The 22,159-nt window shown below is 36.4% G+C and overlaps 1 protein-coding gene across 1 annotated transcript in view; it reads right to left on the bottom strand.

Moving 5' to 3' along the window:
• The window catches only part of LOC148943048 (FERM domain-containing protein 4A-like), a 168,184-nt gene that overhangs the window by 132,186 nt on the left and 13,839 nt on the right, over positions 1-22,159 (bottom strand). Inside the window, exons 2-3 of the mRNA XM_089101957.1 lie at positions 15,100-15,216; positions 16-100 (exon numbers count right to left, since the gene is read on the bottom strand). Of these exons, the coding sequence (XP_088958083.1) occupies positions 16-100; positions 15,100-15,216 (202 nt within the window). The remainder of the gene's footprint in view (positions 1-15; positions 101-15,099; positions 15,217-22,159) is intronic.

The following is a 22,159-nucleotide window of genomic DNA, read 5'->3' as shown; positions in this document are numbered from 1 at the left end:
ACCGACAATGATTACCTTTGCTAAGCTAGACCGAACTTGATAGAAGAACTGTTCGACGGTGTTTGATTCTTTGAGCAACGATAGATTCTCGACATAAAATCTGAAAAAAAAATATGGCCATAACATAGGAATAAAATGAAAGCATAAACGAGTTGAATAGAAGTAAGCAGAAGCAGATATATATCTATTCATGATATGAAATAGAATTACATTTCTGACTAAATTCATGATTGACTAAACATATAATTAACAAACACTGGCTAATGAATAAAATTGACTAAAAGTATCTCAGCTTTCCCTGAAATTGACATTAGAAGCATTTTTAAAATACTCAGGTCAGTGGCGTCAACGGGGGGGGGGGACAGGGGTCAAATTCCTCCTATATATTTTACCCCTCCCTAGATTTAGAAAACAATGCCTTTTTTGGTATTTTCAATCAAAATAAGTGAAGAAAACGATAAATTTGCCCCCTCCCCTAGATTTTGAAAAACGCATTCTTCCTTCATTCTTCCCTTCATTGAAAAATATCTTTTTTGATATTTTCAGTGAAAAAGTTGAAGAAAACGAGAAATTTGCCCCCCTAGATTTTGAAAAATACATTCCTCCCTCCTAAGCTTCCTAAATCGATGCCACTGGTGCAGGCAGCAGTTTTGGATGATACAGATGGCAACTTCTATCGATCGCAATCACCGAGTCTAATGAGAAGAAAAGATTTCTTTTCATACGTTTAGAAACAGGAAGTAGAGAACAATTCTTGTTTGTTTTAACCTGTTTTTTCCTTCCATTGTTGTATTTAATATTTTACTGTTATTTTCTTTTACGATATGGCGAGGTTAATAAACCAATTAAAAAAAAATAAAAAATAAAAAAAATTATAAAACCAACTGAAAACTAAAAAACTGCTGTAACACGAATGTCTCTGAAAACAGTAAGTTCTGAAATTTTGATTATGTTAAAACTATAAATCTATTAAAAAACTAGAAGATTGCTGTAACATGAATGTATCTGAAAACAGTAAGTTTTGAAATTTTGATTATGTTAAAACTATAAATCTAGTATCATCACATAAGCTTTTTCCAAACATAATTTAAGATATTTACCCCAAAAATTTTTACCCCACCCCTCCCAAAAAAAATAAATCTTTATGAGTCTACTGCTTTTTAGGGGTCTCCCACAGGCGACTAAGCGTGTCCCCAGGTGGCAATAGGGGAACATCCTACAGATATGTAGGGTACCTCCATTGGAGGCACGGACCAAGGGGGGACCTTGCCCCAGGGGGTCCCTAATAGAAACTGGAACATCCTCGCCCGGGGCTATAGATACAGGTGGAGGAAGAAGAAGTCCCCTCAAATTTACACTCAACAGGGCCCACCGAAGTGTTCACACGTCCCATGAGTTAAAAACGTTCTCCCAGTAATGGGTTAAATTACTTGGTTATGGAAAACACCATCGTGGGAGTATCCTCTATAGAAGAACAAATGTGGCAGGGCTTAAGATCCATATCAATGGACAACGGCCTCTGCAAAGGGCTGCCTCGACCCTTACGGGGTACTTGCAAGACTGGGGACCTTGCGATCAACTATATTCCCACTTGAGGAGTGGCACCCCTTGAGGAAATTATAGCCTAGTGAACGACACAGCATTCGCACGGGATTCTAATTAATGGATAATTCTTCTGGACTTGGTCTGTTTCGACGGGCGTTTTTGGGCGGAAAAACCTCTTCCTAGCTAATTTATCTACTATGAGTTGCCTCCCCGTAGTAGAATAATAATTGTAAGAATGAATATATAATGAGTCGGAGGTAATATGCTTGGGACTGTCTGTGCAGGATTTTGAAATAGAAAAGCATCGCCAAGTGCTGAAAACCTGCTGTGACCAAGATGAGCCCATGACTGCACAAAGCCTCCATTCATACTGGAGATCCCAGGGACTTTTTTCTGTCCGGTTCTAAGCCAGCTTAAGCACTTCGGTGTAGACTTGAAAAGATATGTTGATCCCCGTCCTGCACTGATATCCGAGATCATTGCTTTTTCTGAGGCCAAAATAATTTCAATGATTTAAAGAACATGAAAATTGGAACTTGGAATGTTACAACGTTAAAAATGACTATTGTATCAACGTTTTGACTGACGAATTCAAACAATTAGAACTGGACTTATGGGGAGTTTTAGAAACTCATATCCCAGGGGTAGGAAACATTAAATTAGGAAATTTAGAATTTATTTACTCAGGCAAGAACGATGGGGTACATAGACTGGGAGTAGGGCTCATGATGAATAAGGAAGCTGCTAAGTCTTGCTTAGGCTGGGAAGGTATTAATAATAGAATACTAATTGCTCATTTTATGACTAAAAAGTTCAGGGTATCAGGGTCCCAGATAGAAATATGGTGTTTTTACTAGGAGATTTTAACGCACATGTAGGTAGAAATAGGGACATATGGTATCCTAGCCTAGGTAAATTTGATGTAGGAAAAGAAAACAGTAATGGCTACAGACTTTTGCAATTTTGTAGGTGTAACAATCTAGTTATAACCAATACGGTGTTTGGTCATAAAAAGGCCCATAAGTTGACACGGTATTCACGTGATGGTAAGACAGCAAACCTTATTGATTATGTTATATGGTAGTAAACCGAAGACTGGCAGGATCAATACAAGATACTAGGGTATATAGGAGTGCCGTTATAGATTTTAAAAGTAAAGATCACCATCTAGTAGTGTCTAGGTTAATTTAAAGCTGAAATTTAGGAAGGGTGACTACCTCCCGCGAAGCAATGACGTTGGTAGACTCCATGATGAGAATTTGAGAGAAACTTTCAGGAACAGTTGAATACCATACTTAAGAGTTTAAAATTTGTGAAAGATGGTTGGAATAATTTTAGAAAAACAATTTGTGAAGTTGCTGATGGTGTCTTAGGGAAGAAAGTTAAGACTGCAGCAAGAAATATTAGTGAAAAGGCTTTATGTTTAATAGAGAGGAGAAGGGGTTTATACAAGAATTATCTGAGTGATAGATCATATGAAAACAAAAGGAATGTGAAGAAAGGGGAGAAAGCATTAAAATATGAACTAAGGAGGTGTGAAGTGGAGGCCATGCATAAAATTGCCGAGGATCTGGAAGATGAAGCATAATAGTAAAATATTGCACTGGCATGCTAAGAAATTGAGAGGGAGTATTCAATCTAGGCTCATCCTAATCAAATATAGGAGTAGGGTCACAATGATTGACAAAGAGAGCAGTAAAGAGAGAAGGATAGAACATTCCGAGAATGTGCTAAACCGAGACATAGCTACTGGAAAACATGTTGAGGTAAATGAAAAAGTATGTAATACCTTGGATGAGAAGGAAGATTTTTTTTGTGAGGAAGAATTAAATACGGTACTAAAAGGATTAAAAAATCTTAAGGCTCCAGGTTCTGATAGTGTGGTAAATGAGTTTCTTAAATATGGTGGCTCTGAGGTTAGAAATAAGTTACTGAAGATTATGAATATGATTTTGGAAGAAGGGGAAGTACCTAACGATTTTAGAAAACCTTAATTAAACTACAGTATAAGAAAGGCGATAAGAGTGTGTTTCGTAAGTATCGAGGCATTAGTTTGGTCTCTGTAGGTAGCAAATTACTTAGTAATATGATACTTTTTTAGACTAAGGGATGCTGTAGACAAAGTTTTAAGAGAAGAACACTGCGGTTTTAGAAAAGGTAGAGGAGGTGTCGACCGAATTTTCACTCTTAGGTTAATAATTAAGTAGTACCTTATTTGTCAAACACCTTTGGTCCTCACTTTTATAGATTATGAGCAAGCGTTTGATTCTGTTGATAGAAGAACTTTAGCGAAGGTCTTATCCTTGTATGGTAAATTAAATAAAAAAAAACAAGTTTTTCAAACTGAAAGTAAGGAGCGACATTAAAACGAACAGAAATTATTCCGTATATGAAAGGGGCTGTCCCCTGTTCAACGCCTCGCTCTTTACGCTAAAGTTTTTTATTGTTTAAAAAAATAAATTTTTGAGACATAGTCAAACTTTTGCGTAAAGAGTGAGGCGGTGAGGAGGCGACATCCCCTTTCGTATACGGACTAATTTATGGTCGTTTTAAGTTTTAACGTTGCTTCTTAATTCCAGTTTGAATAAATTGTGTTTTTTATTTAATTTATGATCGTTTTTTAGTCAATGCAGCTTTTATTTTGGCTCACCGTCATTGAATAAGTAAACAAATTTGCATAAAAATTTTAATTTTCTTTTGCTAAATGGCTGTTTCTAAATTTGGTTCTGACATAATTTACAAATTAACTTGCGTAACCCTAGTCAATACCTCGCTCTTTACGCTAAAGTTCAAATTTTGTTCCAATTCTTTAAAAATGACCCCTTAATCCCAAAGGCCGTTAATTAGAATAAATAGCTCTTATGAAAGTACTAAAAAAAATCTTTGGCTTAAAGAGCGAGGCATTGACTAGAAGGTGAACCCAATTATATAGCTAATATTTTTTGTTCGTTTTAAGTTTTGATGTTGCTACTTACTTTCAGTTGAAAAACTTGTTTTTTTTATATTTAATTTTTGATTTTTGTTTTAAATAATGACGGGAAATCCGGCGCCCCCTTCATAGCCATGTCCCTTCCCCCATAAAAACTTCCTTCATGAAAAGATCCTCCCATATAACCCCCGACCCACCCCCACCCCCCACTACCAGAAAAAATTTCCCCCTGAAAACGTCTGTATACTTCCCAATAACCAATACTATATGTTAACATTGGGTAAAGTTCATAACTTTCAGCCCTCCCCCTGGGGGCTTCGAGGATTTAAGTCATCCTAAAACACATAGTTATAATATTTTCGACCATGCTGAACAAAATGACTATCTCAAAATTTTGATCGGGTGACTTTGGGAAAAAAAATGAGCGTGGGAGGGGGCCTAGTTGCCCTCCATTTTTTTTGGTCACTTAAAAAGGGCACCAGAACTTTTAATTTCCGTTCAAATGAGCCTTCCCACGATATTCTAGGACCACTGGGTCGATACGATCACCCCTGGGAAAAAGAAAAAGAAAAAAAAAAATAAACACGCATCCGTGATCTTTCTTCTGGCAAAAAATGGAAAATTTCACATTTTTGTAGATAGGTGCTTGAAACCTCTTCAGTAGGGTTCTCTTATACGCTGAATATGATGGTGTGATTTTCATCAAGGTTCTATAACTTGTAGGGGGTTTTTCTTCCTTTTTTCGAAAGTCAGCCAAATTTTCTCAGGCGCGTAACTTTTGATGGGTACGATTAAACTTGATGAAACTTATATATTTGAAATCAGAATTAAAATCTGATTCTTTTGATGAATCTATTGGTATCAAAATTCCGGTTTTTTAGAGTTTCGGTTACCATTGAGCCGGGTCGCTCCTTACTTACAGTTCGTTACCACGAACTGTTTGATACCAGACAAATACATTAAAATGATTAGTGTTATGTACGAGAATAACACTGCTGCGGTTAAGGTAGGAAATGAGGTTAGCAGCTGTTTTTGTATTAGATTAGGAGTTAAGCAGGGTTGTGTTCTATTCCTTTACATGGATCATTTTGATGGACTTTGTCTTAAGAACCACAGGAAAGGCAATGGGAGACCACAGAATCAGATGGTGAGGGAAAACTCTCCTGGACTTAGATTATGCTGATGATTTAAGCATCCTAAATGACAGTGTGAGTAAAATGAATACACTTTTAGAGGTTTTGCTAGTTCAGGGTGCTAGAATAAGCTTGAAAATTAATGTTAAGAAAGCTAAGTCACTAAGACTGGGAATAAGTGAAGGTGTAGAGGTGACGCTGGGTAACGAAAAGATTGATCAGGTGGGTAGCTTCACTTACCTTGGTAGTATTATTAGTAAAGACGGCGGGAGTAATGAAGACGTTAAAAGTAGAATAGCCATGGTTCAGGGTGTTTTTTCACAGTTAAATAAATATTGAAACATAAATATTGAAAGATGTAGATATCCCCAATAGTGCCTTTTACATGGACACTAAAGTTTCAACTTTACAAAACTCAACTGTTCAAGGGATGGTGCAGATACGCCATTTGACAATCTTGATAAAAATTGTCTTTTGATTTTGTCATTACCCCCCTCAATATTCCTTGAAAGTTCTAACTTGTTGTCCTTAGCCGCTTTTGATATTAAGCAGAAACGCCATTTTGACAATCTGCATGCACATAGCGTTCGCAAGGGGAGTTCGAGATTCCCCTTAGTATTCCTGAAAGTTTCAACTTAATAACCTTAGCTGATCCTGAGACATTATATATACGCCATTTTGACAACATGGATACATACAGCGTCTGTCGATTTATTTCAACATACCTGTCACATTCCCTGAAAGTCTCAACCTAACACCCTCAGCCATTCTTGGGATATTGCGTGTGAGCCAATTTGACAACCTAGATGCACATGGTGTCTTTGTATTTAGCTCAATATCCCCCTAAAAATACTCTTAAAGTTTCAACTTAATACCCTCAACCGTTTCTAAGATAGTTTGGGTATACTATTTTGACAACCTGGATACACGTAGCGACACTCACTCGCTATTCATTTTGGTAACACTACTTCACTATCCAAGATTGTGACTTCAAAGTCCGTGGCAGTCCATGGTGAAAATAGGAGTTCACTAATTCTGAAAACTATCCTGGCAAGTACCTTTCCCTCTGCATGACCAAACCCATTCATAAATTTTTACATTTTTATTCCATCAACAGAAATATTTCCTTCTTGTAAATAAGTTTAAATAAATTTGATAATAATGCTAGAATCAGCGCATTTTCCTCAGTTTGGTCATTAGATTGAGTTAATGCGTATCAAAATGGGACACACATGTGCCTTCAGTTAGTTGTGGCCTTTCAAGAGTTTCAAACCTCAAAGAAATTCAAGAATGCATAAGCTCCATCCCATTTAAGCCCATGTACTTCCTTGGATAACGGTGACAAAGACTTTTTTATGCTTTGGCCTTCTGGTAGAAGGTCATCTGCTCCCTCCCCTTAAGGTAGGGCATACTGAGCCAAAGCTATGCTTTGTCAATGCAGGCATTTTTTACTATTCTTAGAAAAATAAGATAAAAACCACAAACTGTTCGAAAGACGAGTGACGTAATTAAGTCACTAAATCTGAATTCAGATATTTAAAAATCAGCTGAAAAAAATGGGGTACTAGAAATTAAATTCCAATGATCAGGTGAGGCAAACAGAGTGAGCAAAAGAAAAGCAAAATAAAAAAAACATACATAAGAGATACAGCTTCATTACCACAGTATGGTTTGTTATACTACTACTACTACTAACAACAGCTTATTGCAGCACCAAGCCACCTGAGGCCTACACAGCTATGCATGCTCCTCCTCAATCCCAATCTATTCAAAGCCTCCCTGTTCATTCCCTCCCAGGAAGTTCAAATTCCCCTTAAATCTTTATGACATCCTCCCGCCCCAACCACGGACGACCTGCTTTCCGTTTAGACCTAAACGGTTGGCCGAAAAGGACAATCTTTGCAATTTGTCATCCTTCATCCACAGAAACGTGCCCTAGCCATCTCAACCTTTCTCTCATTATAGTCCTAGAAAGCGGGATTGAACCACATTTTTTTGGCAATTTCTCTAGAAAACATCTCGCAAATCTTCATCCGCTTTTCAGAGCGCCCATGCTTCAGACTCATATTTGACCACTTTTTATTACTGTAGCTTCCAATCACAGTTCATATAATTATCCAGTAAGCTTATCGCAGATCATTTCTGGTCTTCGTTCTCGGTGCGAACAAAAAGCTCCTCCCACTTATTTCTGCATTAGCGGATTAGTATGAGAAATGGTTACAACGTGCATTGTTCGTAATTGCGAAAGCAGAAAAAAACTTGGTGAGCCAGCCAAGTGGTTTGCAAGTGTCCCATCTCACAGGTATGAATTAATTTATATACAAATTATGACTTAATCTATTATTTACATACAGTGGACTCAAATGATTGGCCTATGTAGGATTTTGAAAAAAAGGAGGCTGGGAGTTGATGAAATTTGTGAAAATAAAGATTTTTTTTTCTTCTAATAACTGGTGGAATAGGTGTGATGATTTCAGGGGTAGAGCCAGGATTTTTTTAGGTCACGCGGGTACAAAAGAGGGTGGTCCGGCAAACTAAAGTTAGGAACAAGTTTAAGTAATGCGACCTTGTGTGAAATAGGTAAATTACACTACTTTAGACTAATTTAAGAGGTTACCCCTCGCCCCCCCCTCTGTATCCACAACTGGATCGTTTATAATTTTTTTTTTTTTCGTTTCGTTTTGTTTCTGCAAGACTGTGACTCCATTTTCCTCAAACATTATAGAAATTCTTGCTGGAAACCGGGAATAACCAATCGAATATGGCTTGAGTGCAAAGACCTGAATTGGGAAACAGGCCGTGAGGACTTCCCCCTTGAACAATTTATAAGATTTTTTTGCGCACACGTGCATATTACGAAGTAAAATTCAAGAATCAGGAAATCGAGAGCCATCCCTATCAAGGAAAATAAACTAGCAAGTAATTATTTTAGTTTTAGTAGTTTAAATGTTTGATTATCCCCTTTTTTGAACAAAGGAGCAAAATTTTTTAAAATTTTTTTTTGATTATCTCCTTAATGAGCTCCTCAGTACTACAGACAATAAAAATCAAACCAATATCAATAAACATATGTGAAAAGTGGAAGTAACTATATTTAATTTAGCTGCAAGTCTACATTCATGCCCACCAAGTAATTTCCCTTTGAGAAAAAATTGATAAAACTGTTAAAACTAAAACATCAATGTGAAGCACCAAATATCATAATCAAATGTCATCGCTTTATGGCATTGTTCAAATAAAACTTGTTTTTAACTTGATTATCGTTGTAAATTTATTCTTTGTCTTTCTTTCCATTCTTAAACCAATGTTATATTTACCTTTTGTATTATTACAGCCCACTGTATATACATTCATATAAATTTATATGCAGTGTTACAGCCATACCAATTATTCTCCTTTCCTTTTTTATTCTTTAATAATAATTTCTGGTAGTTTTGATTTTGAGTTATTGTAGGCTTCTATTTCTACTGATCTTAAGTTTAATATGGCCTTTACTTTTCTTTAAAAAAATCTTTCTTTTTCGTGAAGTTTTCGTAGCGTATATATATATATATATATATATATATATATATATATATATATATATATATATATATATATATATATATATATATATATATATATATATATATATATATATATATATATATATATATATATATATATATATATATATATATATATATATATATATATATATATATATATATATATATATATATATATATATATATATATATATGTATATATATATATATATATATATATATATATATATATATATATATATATATGCAGGAACATTTCCTGACCTACCACAGCCTTAGTTTACTTGATATTAGTTCCACTTTCAAAACTTTCTCGGTTCCAGCTAAACGTAGTGCTTCTAAAGTCAGAGCTTCTGGTTGTATTGCTACTTATGTAGCATCGAATCTTAATTTTAGTGTTTTCTTTTCTTGTGATAGTTTTTCAGCTGTTTGAGTAGGTGAGTGCGTAATTATAAATGTGTATTTACCCACAGATTACAAAGATGAAGATTTGGAGAGAGATTTCGCTTTAGCAGTTAGTAAACTTAGCTCTTGTCTTCGTGATGTCCTTAAACTGAAAATCCCGTGTTTGATCGTAGGTGATTTTAATTGTGATTTAAACTGCGGGTTGTCTTCAGCTTCTATCCATGCTTCTTTACTATTAGGAATATTTGGTGATGATTTTAAATTTCAACAGAAATCTGCTCAGTTTACTTACATTCATTCTTCCTCTTGCACATCTAACCTTGACCATGTTGTGTCATATAACCTTGATTTACCTTGTGTTGAGGTAGTTTCCAATTTTCAAGTTTCAGACCATCTTCCTATTGCTTCTAGTTTCAAACGAGAAGCTTCTCAGATTCCAGTGTTACAGGCTTATACTGTTCACCGGCACAGGTGGTATACTTCTCACGATTGGAATAAAATTGACACATCTCAGTACATTGAAATTTCAGATAGTATCCTAAACAAGATCCGAGTTCCATTTCATCTTCTGCAAAAGTCTTCTAATAAAGACATTAATGAGGTTAGATTAACTCTTATGAGGTTAGATATATATTCCGCAGAAATCTGCCATGCACTTTTGTGTGCTGAAAAAAGGGCAGTTCCTCTTAAAAAAATACGTGTTGGTACCCAAGTTCCCGGGTGGTCAGGAAATCTAGTGTTGTCTGAAGCTTGTGACCGTGCTAAATTTTGGTATAAATTATGGAGAGATTGCCTATGCCCCCGTCAAGGAATAGTCAATGAATTGAGAAAAATGACAAAAAAACGTTTTGCTAAGGAACTTGCCCTTCATCGATCTAAAATGCAGACACTTTATTCCGAGAAGGTCAGGAATTCACCTGATCTTCTGTGGAAGCTACTACCCCATACTATCTCCTCCAATTTGCCAGACCCGAATGACATTCCATTGTCCGAGTGGATATCCCATTTTTCAAATGAATTTTCTGAGCCTGATCCTGTTTTAGAGTCACAATTTTGTGACGAGCTCTGCAAATTCATTGACGAATCTCCTGACCTTGATTTTGTTGTTACTTGTAACGCTATTATAAAAGCCATTTCCCAACTTAAAAAGAAAGTCTCTTGTGGGATAGATAAGGTGAGCACTCTACACATCATTAATGGAAGTTATCTATTGGTGCGTCACCTCAGCCTTTTCATGCAAATGATATTTGTTACAGGTATTGTTCCATCCTCGTTCTGCATTGGTGATCTGTCTCCGATTCCCAAAAAAGGGAAATCTGAGCTGCAATGTTCCTCTTTCCGTCCCATCACCGTATCTACTACGACATGCAAACTTTTCGAGCTTCTTTTTCTTGATGAGTTAAGACAAAAATGTTACGTTCCCCCATATCAGTTCGGTTTTCAGGCTTATCTTGGCTGTTCTCATGCTCTTACAGCAGTTTTTACTGCCCTCGCCGACGCTGAATCTTTGGGAGAAAGTATTATCCTCGCCGGACATGACGTTAGACGAGCGTTCGATTCCTTAATTCATTCGTCCATGCTTCTTCATATGGCAAGGCGAGGCGTAAACCGATCAGTTGTCCGTGTTCTCAGGGATTTATATAGGAACCTAAAAGTGCGTTTAAAACTTCCATCCTGTTTTTCCCTGCAGTCGGTTCTTCATCCTTCCCTATATAATTGCATTAATTCTCGTGTGAGGCCAAACTCTTCGATTCCCTCGAATATGCTTGTGAATCTTCAATACCCCATCCTCGTTAAGAAACGGACTAGACAGGGAGCTATCACTTCCCCTACCCTGTTCAATAATAGTGTCCTGGAAGCGCAGGCAAAGTGTCTTCCTTCATGAATTCTTGGGAGAATAGATGTGTCTCTTATTTGTTATGCTGATGACATCCTGAATCTCAGCCGTACGATCCAGCGCATTGAGCAGAATTTCAAAATCCTCAAAGATGAATATTCAAAAATTGGTCTGTCTTTTAATCCTGAGAAATCCGAAGTAATCCTTTTCAATTGGCGAAATCCCTCTACTTCTCTTATAAATATGGACGGTTCTCTTGTTAAACCCTCAGACCATATTACATACCTGGGCCTCCCAATTGGCAGATCTATAGGCCACACACGTTGTTTGCTGATTTCTCACGTTGAGCGTAAAATTAGCATTTCTTATGCTGTAATCGTAAAAAGCAAACTACGTTTCAACCGTTATATTCTAGCATCCATTGACAACGCCACAGCCCTTCCTCGTCTGATTTACGTTGCTCCTTTCTGGAGATTCTTTACAGTTACAGATAAAAAGCACCTGCAATCAATCTTCATCACATTTTCAAAATATCTTTTCCATGGGCCCTCTTAGATAAGGAACCATAAAATCATCCATTTGCATCAGCTAACTGACCCTACAATTATATTTGATAAATCTTTATCCGAGTTGCAAAGTATTTTTCATCATCCAAGTTTACTAATTTGTTCACAATAGTTTTTTTTTATATTAATGTAATGCACACAGTCACTGTTCGTATTAATGTAATGAAGAGTGTTCTTTTGTCATTTGTTTAAATTTTCAATTTGTGTTTGTGTCCTTCTTTTTCTTTTTTTTTCTTTTTTGTTTTTTTAGTGATTACTCCGTCTATTGTACCTTTTGTACCTTTTTTTGACGGGCAATAAATGAATAATAATAATAATAATAATATATATATATATATATATATATATATATATATATATATATATATATATATATATATATATATATATATATATATATATATATATATATATATATATATATATATATATATATATATATATATATATATATATATATATTATATATATATATATATATATATTTATATCGGCGCGTACAAACAGCTCCTCTCATTTGATCTGCCATCAGCGGTCCAATTACCCTGGAACACGTATTTTGGCAGAAACTTTCTCAAAATGCCTTTGAAACCAACTTGAGACTTCGAAACCTATTTTTAATTCCTAAAAACATCTAATAATAACATTACACTACTAACTACCGATTTTCATGTATTTATTGGAATAAATTAATTTAAGATTAGTTTCTTCAAAATTAGTGTTCCAACGTTGAAGCCAAGTTTCGCGTCCAAGAGAAATCTGACTTGTCTACCCGTGAAAAGATCTGATAACGCCTATGTTTATATCTGCAAAAATTCTAATCTTGGTTTGCAGACTGATCTTCGCTTTGCCTAATACTAAAACTACAGAGGAATCACTATAGCAGCAAGCTGCCTAAGCCCAACACAACTATGTATGCTCTTCTTCTATCCAAATCTTATCAAAGCCTCCCTCTCAACACCCTCCAAAGACGTTTCAATTTCCCTTAAATCCTTTCTTACGATCTCCTCCCATCCCATTCCGCGAAAAGCTGCTTTTCGTTTAGCCCTAGATTCTAGGCCGAAAAGGACGATCTTTGGCGATCAGTCATCTTACATCTGCAGAACGTGACCTAGCCATCTCAGCCTTTCTCTCATTACAACCCTAGAACGCGGGATAAAACCTTATTTTTCGAACAGCTTACTGTTTGAAATATGGTCAGTTCGACGGGTACCCAAAACAATTGCAGACCTATGGGAAACGTCCAAAAAATCTTCCTCCATCTTCTGGAGTGCCCACGTTTTAGAGCCATACTCGACCACTGGTATCGCTGTAGCTTCCAATATCCTAATATTGGTTTGCAAACTTATCATCCTATTATTCAATCCTTTTTTAACTGAGAAAAATACCCCGGGCCTTGGCTATTCCACTTTTAACATCTTCACTACATCCACCATCTCTACCAATTTTACTGCCAAGGTAAGTGGATCTGTCCTGCTAAACGACCTTCTAACCACCCAACATAACCTCTTCACCTTCACTTATTCCAAGTCTTGGTGACTTAGTCTTCTAACACTAATTTTAAACCTACTCTTGTACCCAGAATTCTCAAAAACTTTAAAAATTCATTCATGTACTAACATTTTCATTTAAGATGTTCAGATCGTCGGCATAATCTAAGTCTAGGAGATTTTTGCTTTCTCATTTAAGCCTATGCTCTCCAATGACCTTTACCATGTCCCTTAGGACAAAGTCTATCAAAATGGTCTATCTAAATGGTTATAGAACGCAACCCTGCTTAAATCAGTGACTTCATTTCTTACCTTAACTGCAGCAAAGTTATTTACACGCATAGCACTAATAAATAGCAAGAGCCAGTGTTTATCCTCCTCCCCCGAAAAATACCCTTTGTGGCTGGTTGGTCTCAAAACACTTTCGACTTAAAAAAAAGATTAGAGCCCTCAATTTCTGGTGTAAGAGGCACCCTGCAAAGCTTCTGAAACCATGAGGTGGATGTGGGGATGAGGAAGCAGAAGTCCAACTCCTATACAGAACAAAATCTGCTCATTTTGGGGTTTAATGTTACTCTTTACTTTCATCATAACAGCGTAGACCAGAAATACACCCAGAAATAAAGCGGAATTCACTATCCATTGACTCTGCAGTATTGAGGAAAGTCATGTTTCTCCATAGATGACATGGACTATGCCAAAAGTGTCATCCCTATCTCAGAAACTTGCGTAGAAGTTCATCCATGCTGAATGAAGTATCAGATGGACCTTATCAGATCCTTAATTCAACAGTTCTCACACCCAGTGTAACATGTAAACACAACAAAAGTACACTCTTCAGAATGCATAGATTCCCAGAATTTTCCACTTTAAGAAATTAAAAAAAAGAGGGATAAATAGTCCTGACTGGAAAGCCCATAAACCTTTTATATAAAAATTTTGATACAGAACTCCCTCAAATTTTTTGAACTGCCTTGTCACAACTCTCCAAGATATATAGTGGCAATAGGCAATTATATTTTTAAAGATTTAAAGGGCTGTAAATAGGAACCTTAATTTATCTGTATCAGTCTCTTTGCTAAGTTTCATACTATCAACTTTATATACACTCATACCTTGTCACAAACTGCCTTGTCACAACTCTCCAAGATATACAGTGGCAATAGGCAATTATATTTTTAAAGATTTAAAGGGCTGTAAATAAAAACCTTAATTTATTTGTATCAGTCTCTTTGCTAAGTTTTACCAGCTTTGAAATACACTCATATACATTATATATATATATATATATATATATATATATATATATATATATATATATATATATATATATATATATATATATAATTAGGATGGTTCTAGAGGTTTAAAGCCTTTTATCCACCCTTGTGCCCCAAAAAGAAACATTTAATAACTATTTTTAACAATTGTGTCAAACCATTTCACAAATTCTAGGCTATTATATGCATATGTATGTCATTTTACTCTGTTAAATCCAGCACATGTTCTTACATATTCTCTGAATAATGTAATTATACTAATAGATCCCCCCTTCAAATATGTCACCCTCTTTTTTGCCTATGGCAGCAATGTCAAAACTCCAATTTAGAAATTTCAGAAATAGGTTAGTATACCTTTTTACTTACTTGATAACAAAATGCAGCTCCAGTGGCTTGTTCAATGTAAGGACTAAGGGCACAGATTTCTTAATAAAATCATGGTCTAGAACCTTTCTATCATATTGCAACCAAAGATGATGGCCCCTAAAAAGATAAATAATTAATAGCAATTGTTGAAGAATAAACAAAAATGATAATAATGATGCAAACAAATAGGTACAAACAAAAATCAACAGCAATGAAAATCTTAGAAGGGTAAGAAGCAGTTCAAGGGTAAAACTCCCCGAAGGTACACTTCATGACACAAATTCAGACCTTTAGTTTTTTAACAATCATGACCGTGATGAGGTAGCAGAAAAAAAGTGCAAAATTTACATGCATGCTCCCTTTCTCTCCATAATCTATTTCTTCTTTCTAGCCTTGTCATATCGAATAAATGACCATAGAACATTAAGAGAGGGCTCATTCTATAGCAAACTATGTGATATTTTGTCATTTTCATATTAAAAAACCAAAAAAACAAACTAAATTTATACAAAGTTTTAAATGGACCAAATTTGATGTAGCAAATATGATTAGCGTCACATCTTTATTTATCGTCAAAGTAAAATTTGTAACACAACAAAAAGCACTGCTGACTTAACAAATAGGAAATAAAATACGGGCCAGAACTGAGCTAATATGCTCAACATATGCTGAGTAGGTAAATGCTCAGCAGTGTGAACCTGAAGCCCGAGATGGAAGACCACTACTGCTTTCAAACCAGCAAGCAAATGCTTGAACATTGTTACATAAAAGTATCACCGTCTTCCCGAAATATCATAGTATTTTATGGAAGAATGGATCTGTTGTAGCATCTTCTAATGATTCTTTAGCTCACTTTTACTGAGCATTTTTGTGCATGTGCATCATATCAACTCTGCCAAATAACCAAATCAATATAAAGCTGAAAGAAGACAGATATGGACTTTTGGTTCTTATCCAAGAAGAAAGTACACCATGATTCTTAAAAAGAAGCTTTAGCTTTCTAGACAAAGTTTTTGAGTTATATGAGCACAAGTATACACCCTAAGCCAAGACCTCAGAATCATTTCAAACTCCTAAAGACGGGGTAATACTGAAAACACAAACTTAAAGCTTGGCTTATATAGCTTCTATCAGAATTTAGGTGAAGTCAAGGCATATCCAACAATTGGAGCTGGATTACCTGTCAAATTTGAAACTGTTCAGAGTAATGATCAATTCTTGCAGAATGTTTCAAACCTGACAAGCAGGCAAGGAGTCGAGGTATGAGATTAAAAACATCTTTAAAAGCCCATATTTTGGTTGTAGATCAATTTTTGGAGGTTTTACTTACCCAGAAACAAAATCTCCATAGTCTTGGACAGAAAGTCATGTTAAAGTAAGGTCTGGAATGTGTGTTGATACGCTGATTAACAAAATAGACCAGATGACCCCCAAATTTGTCCAAAGATGGACAACAAAATGCATAAACAGGCTAAAAAAAAGAGTATGCATGCCAACTACAGAGCCTCAAGCTACAAACTTTGACATACGGTTGACAAAGGGGCGACACGATAATGACCAACAAGTTACCCAATTCTAATGACAAAGACTTGTTTAAGCTTGCTCAGTCATTAAAACCAGAAGTCATTCAGCAAGCTGTTCCCCAAGCTTGCAAACAAAAAGAAAAGGAACCCTTTCTTCTCCAACCAGTGATACCTACAAAACCAATCTCAACAGGGAGTCAGTGACCAAACCATGGCTCATGCAATGGGATGCATCAGATGTCCCAAAGCATCATCATCACTGACTTGCAGACAGTGTAATTGTCCACATTGCTAACAAGTGTGATTTAACAGCCACTCATATGTAGTCATGGTGAAAAAGATGTGGGAGTCTTGGTTGATGATAAGCTCAAATTTAATTTTCACACACAGTCTGTAGTAGCCAGTGCCAACCAAACACTTGGCTTAATACAAAGAACATTCTGCAGCAGATCTCTAGCTGTGATCACCAAGCTCTTAAAGGGCCTGATCAGACCGAAATTGGACTTTGGAATGTGTGTTGCTACTCCAGTAAATAAGTGTGATATATCAATTCTAAAATTGGTGCAACAATGTGCAAAAGGGTTAAAGCCCTGGACAAGCCCCTGATGACGGACGGGATCAGACGCATAATAAACGAACGTGACCAACTGTTTGACAAAGGGTACCAGAACAAGGTAAGGAAGCTGCGGAGTGTAGTTGCGAACAAATGTCGAGCTGCCCGCCGAAAGTACGGAGCCAAAGTAGTTGAACAACTTTCGAAGACAGATCCCAAGAAATTCCACATTACAGTCAAGAAACTACTCGGTCGTTAATCTCGGAATTCCGAAGTTCTTGATCAAGAGGGGGACCCTTGTCAGCAGACGAAAAAAACTCCTACTTTACCGAGATCTGATCTAAACATCGACCTCTTCAGCAACTACCCGAAGTCGACGGAACACTAAACGAAATCTCAATAATCACTCCCCTACAAGTCGAGAAAAAGATTAGCAAGATGGACCAAAATAAAGCATCATGTTCCTTCGAAGTCCCCACCAAAATCATTGCCCAGTGTTCGAAGGAGCTGTCTACACTACTTGCTGCCGTTTTCAATCAGTGCCTTGTTGAAGGAACCTTCCCCCAGCAATTTAAGGTGGCGTATAACGTCCCTATACCAAAGATGCCAAACCCAACACAAGTTAAAGACCCGCAGCCTATCTCAAAGACTTCAAACTTCTCGAAAATCTTTGAAGATTTTCTATTTAGATTTCTATGACGATATCAAGAAATCGCTTGATGTCGCGAGAAATCCCGAGCCACCTTGAAAATCCTGACCCTTACGTCGATGTTCTTATTGGAGACATGGTCAAGGCGTTCAACCTCTTAGACCATTGTATCGTTGTTTCTGGAACTGCTGAAACGAAAGCTCGACAATTTCTTGTTAGGTAGATGGCCAGTTTTCTGGGCGACAGGATGCAATGCGTTGAAGTTAAAGATACACAGACAACAAACATATCAAAGTTCCTCTCTATCACCTGCGGAGCCCCTCAGGGTACCAAATTTGGGCCTCTGGCTTTCCTCATAGCTGTAAACAAGCTGGTAATCCAACTAAAACATAGACTGAAATTCGCAGACGACTTGACACTACCCACCTTGTCTCGTCCGAATCACAAGCACTCAAGCACACCTTTGAGGAGTTGTGGCGTCAAGCCAGCGAGGCCAAACTTCAAATCAGCACTGAAAAAAAGTGTGGTCCTCCGAGTCAACTTTACAAAGCATATTCTGTAACAAATAGAATCTGAGGTTGATCTTAAAGCAGTGGAGTCCGCGAAAATTCTTGGGACCATAATCGACAATAACCTTGGCTGGGAATCCATAACCTACAAATTGGTTCAGAGAGGAGCCAGTCTTCTCAGAAAATTTGCCCAACTATGAAGATTTGGCCTATCCCACCACAACTTGACCAACCTATATAAAACCTACGTTCGCCCTGCCCTGGAATATGGCACCCAAGACTCACCAAAGCTTAAAATAGGATCTTAAAATCGAGTGAATTTAAAAACGCATACGCCGGATTATCCTTGGGCACGAATATAGATCATATGAGGAGTCTGACATCACTAGGCCTGAATACATTATCTGCCAGGCGACACGAGTTGCTCATGACTTTTGGAAGGTCCTGCCTGTCGTCGGATATTTTCGGATCTGTCGGAGTTTCAGCCAGCTCCTGAAAATCCACGCCCCACCTGGGGATCAAACTGGAGAAAACAAAAATTTAAGCTCCCTCCGACTAATTGTAGTGTGCGATACCGTCGTTCCTTTGTGCAATACTTTTGTAAACATGATAATAACATGTCACAGTGATTAACGTCTTTTTTTTGTTTTATTTTTTGACATGCCAGCGCTATTCTCTTGGATATTTTGGCGTAATAATAAACTTGATTGATTGAACTAAATGCAAAAAGGGATTTCAACATCTTACATATCCTACCCGATTATATAAGCTCAAACTACCATCTCTCACATATAGACGTAGGCGAGGACATGTAATAATGACATACAAATTAGTACGTGAGCAGAGAATTATCCCCAGCCTGTTCCAAATAGTCAGTTCACCAAACTCTAGAGGCCACCCCTTGAAGCTTTATCGAAAACTAGCTAACACCAGGCTGCAAAACAAGTTCTTTTCTAACTGTGTAGTCAGCCTATGGAACTCCCTTAGCCAGAATACTATTATGTCGCCCAGTGTTGTAGCCTTCAAGTCTGCAGTTGACAAAGACTGGTGCAAGAAACCTTGACTCACAATATGGGATGCATTTAGTAAGTTGAGTTATCATCATCAGTCACAGGACTTGTCCTTATCACTGGCAAGTGCGATTTAAGGTAATTAAGTAAAGCTCTTTTTTTATGAGCTTTTACTATACAAGAAAGTTGAAGTGAGTAAAATTTTCAGGAATAAATCTACTGCCAAAATTAGGAAACAGGAAGATACTATACTTTAATTCACAGCATGGAATGAAGTAAGGATATTCATTTTATCGCTATCTCTTTTTAAGTCATTCATAGGTCAGGGACACGCCATGAAAATAATTTTTTCCTTGTTTAGTTAGCTGTGTAAAACTTGTTGGCTCTTGCAGAGTGCTGGCTGGTCCAGCCCTTTTTTCTAATCATAGAAACTTTACTTAGTAGAGGAATCCTAAGAGTTTTGTGAGTTTGGAACATGTCACTTCTTTTTGCTGTTTCAACCAATGTAGGGATTCTTGGGGTTTTGAGCCAATCATCGTAAGGTGTATTCTTGAAGTCTGAAACAAGTTTGGGTGCTTTTTGCTTAACATGTCCAAGCACTTAAATATTTTTTATTAAATACTGGGTTGGCTAATATGTGTTCTATCTCAAGCCTAGACCACACCAGTCCCTAACAGAGCTTTGAAACTACATATACAGATCTGCTTCAAATGTGTATTTTCAACTAATACTGCAATCAATCACTCATACAAAAATGTATTCCTTCAAGTTTAGACAGTCTAAAGTAGAACTATTCATTATACAATGCAGTAAGAATAAAAATAAATATATTATTAGGGCTATACAATACAATTCACCCTAAACCAAACAGTTAATGTGAGGTGAATCAGGTAAAGAAAACACATACAAATAACATAATTTAAATTCACTATAATAAGAAAGAAAATATATATATATATATATATATATATATATATATATATATATATATATATATATATATATATATATATATATATATATATATATATATATATATATACAAATATAAACACATTCAAATAACATAATTTAAATTCACTATAATAAGAAAGAAAATATATATATATATATATATATATATATATATATATATATATATATATATATATATATATATATATATATATATATATATATATATATATATATATATATATATAGTAAACAAACAAAAAATAAAACAACAACAATAATAACACTACACAAGCAGAAACTAAATACCATGTCCATACTGTGTGGTCAAACTCACCAACAAACAATTACCACTTAAGTTAAATCGAATCTCCTTTTATATGCTATATAGGACCATCAGGGGAAAGGATGGTGTATATTGCCAAGGTAATGCCTATATGGAAAAAGAGAATAAAATAAGGAATCTAATGGTATTACTTTATCTTAGGCTATCAAGATATTTCCCTTAGAAGAAAAGTAACTCTGTTACTGTTACCAAAGTGTCTCCTCAGAGGAATATTAATTATCTGATTCATTCCTAAGAGTTTCATTCACCTTTCTCAACTAAATTTCAAGATAGTAGCCAAAAATCAACCGGATGTCAAATGGTTTGAGAGATTGGGTTATCATCAATAATCTGTTGTCAGTAATCCATTTGTTGAAAACTTGAGTAGCAACTTGTATCAGGTAATAGACCAACTGACCCGGTATAAGAATAATCAAACGCCATCCCTACTAGATTTGACAATCACTAACAATCCAGGATTGTTAGTGAACACTGAGTACCTCCCTCCTGTTGGTGCCAGCGATCACGTCTGCATTTGCCATGACTTGCTGCTTAGTGAACGAAAAAGAATTGCACTAGACGAACTTTCACCAACTACAGCAAAATCAGGGAAGATAATGCTGGCAGAAGAATGAGACCAAGTGATTGTCGAGGGAGACATTGAATCTAGCCTGGCAAAACTTTAAGAAACACTGTTCCAAACTGAGAGGACGTGTACTTCATATTTATTCGTAAGGGGACCAAATACACTACAACACCTGAACCGGCCTATTAAAAGGGCTATGAACCATAAGAAGAAGGCTTTTTCGAAATATAAGAAATGCAAATGCACACAACACTAGGATCGTTTTTCAAGAGCAAGGAATAAACTGAGGCAACTGACAAGACGCTTCATAGCTGACTATGAAGATAACTTGGCATTGAACATCAAAGACAACCCAAAGAGGTTCTGGAGATACGTATCTGTTAAAGACAAGAGTAGATGAATTATGCCACTCCTGCTCAACCCTGAAGGAAAAAAGCTGGAAGATCCAGAGGACATTGCAAATTTGCTGAACAACACATTTGCATCCAAATTCTCAGTGGACCCCACTGACAAGCCACCATGCCCTGCCCCCAGGGTGGTCGAGCACTCAAAGCCAAAAATTTACGTCACATTAGACAAGATTAAGAAAAGGCTGAGTAAACTAGACCCCAACAAAGCTAAGGTCCAGATGGTATACATCCCAGGCTCCTTAAAGAACTTGCAGATATAGTAGCCGAGCTACTCTGTTCACTATTCAAGCTGTCTCTTCAGACTAGTAGCCTACCCTATCTGCAGATTGGCGGACAGCCATAATTACTCTGCTATTCAAGAAAGGATCTAGAACCCAGCCTGAGAACTATTGACCTATTAGCTGGACCTAGGTTGTAATTTTTTTTTATTGGAATGAAGATCATGCCCAGGTTTACAAAACGGCCCAGGCTAGGGGCGCACAATGCCAGGGGGGGGGGGCAGAATAAATTATCATTAAATGATTTTTTCTTAACGAAAACT

This window comes from Artemia sp. Qi Xiang Cuo, chromosome 16 (assembly GCF_049724085.1).
Source record: "Artemia sp. Qi Xiang Cuo chromosome 16, ASM4972408v1, whole genome shotgun sequence".
In the NCBI taxonomy this organism is placed as follows: domain Eukaryota; kingdom Metazoa; phylum Arthropoda; class Branchiopoda; order Anostraca; family Artemiidae; genus Artemia; species Artemia sp. Qi Xiang Cuo.
Note: the sequence above shows the minus strand (reverse complement) of the source record. Positions and strands in the feature narration are given on the sequence as shown.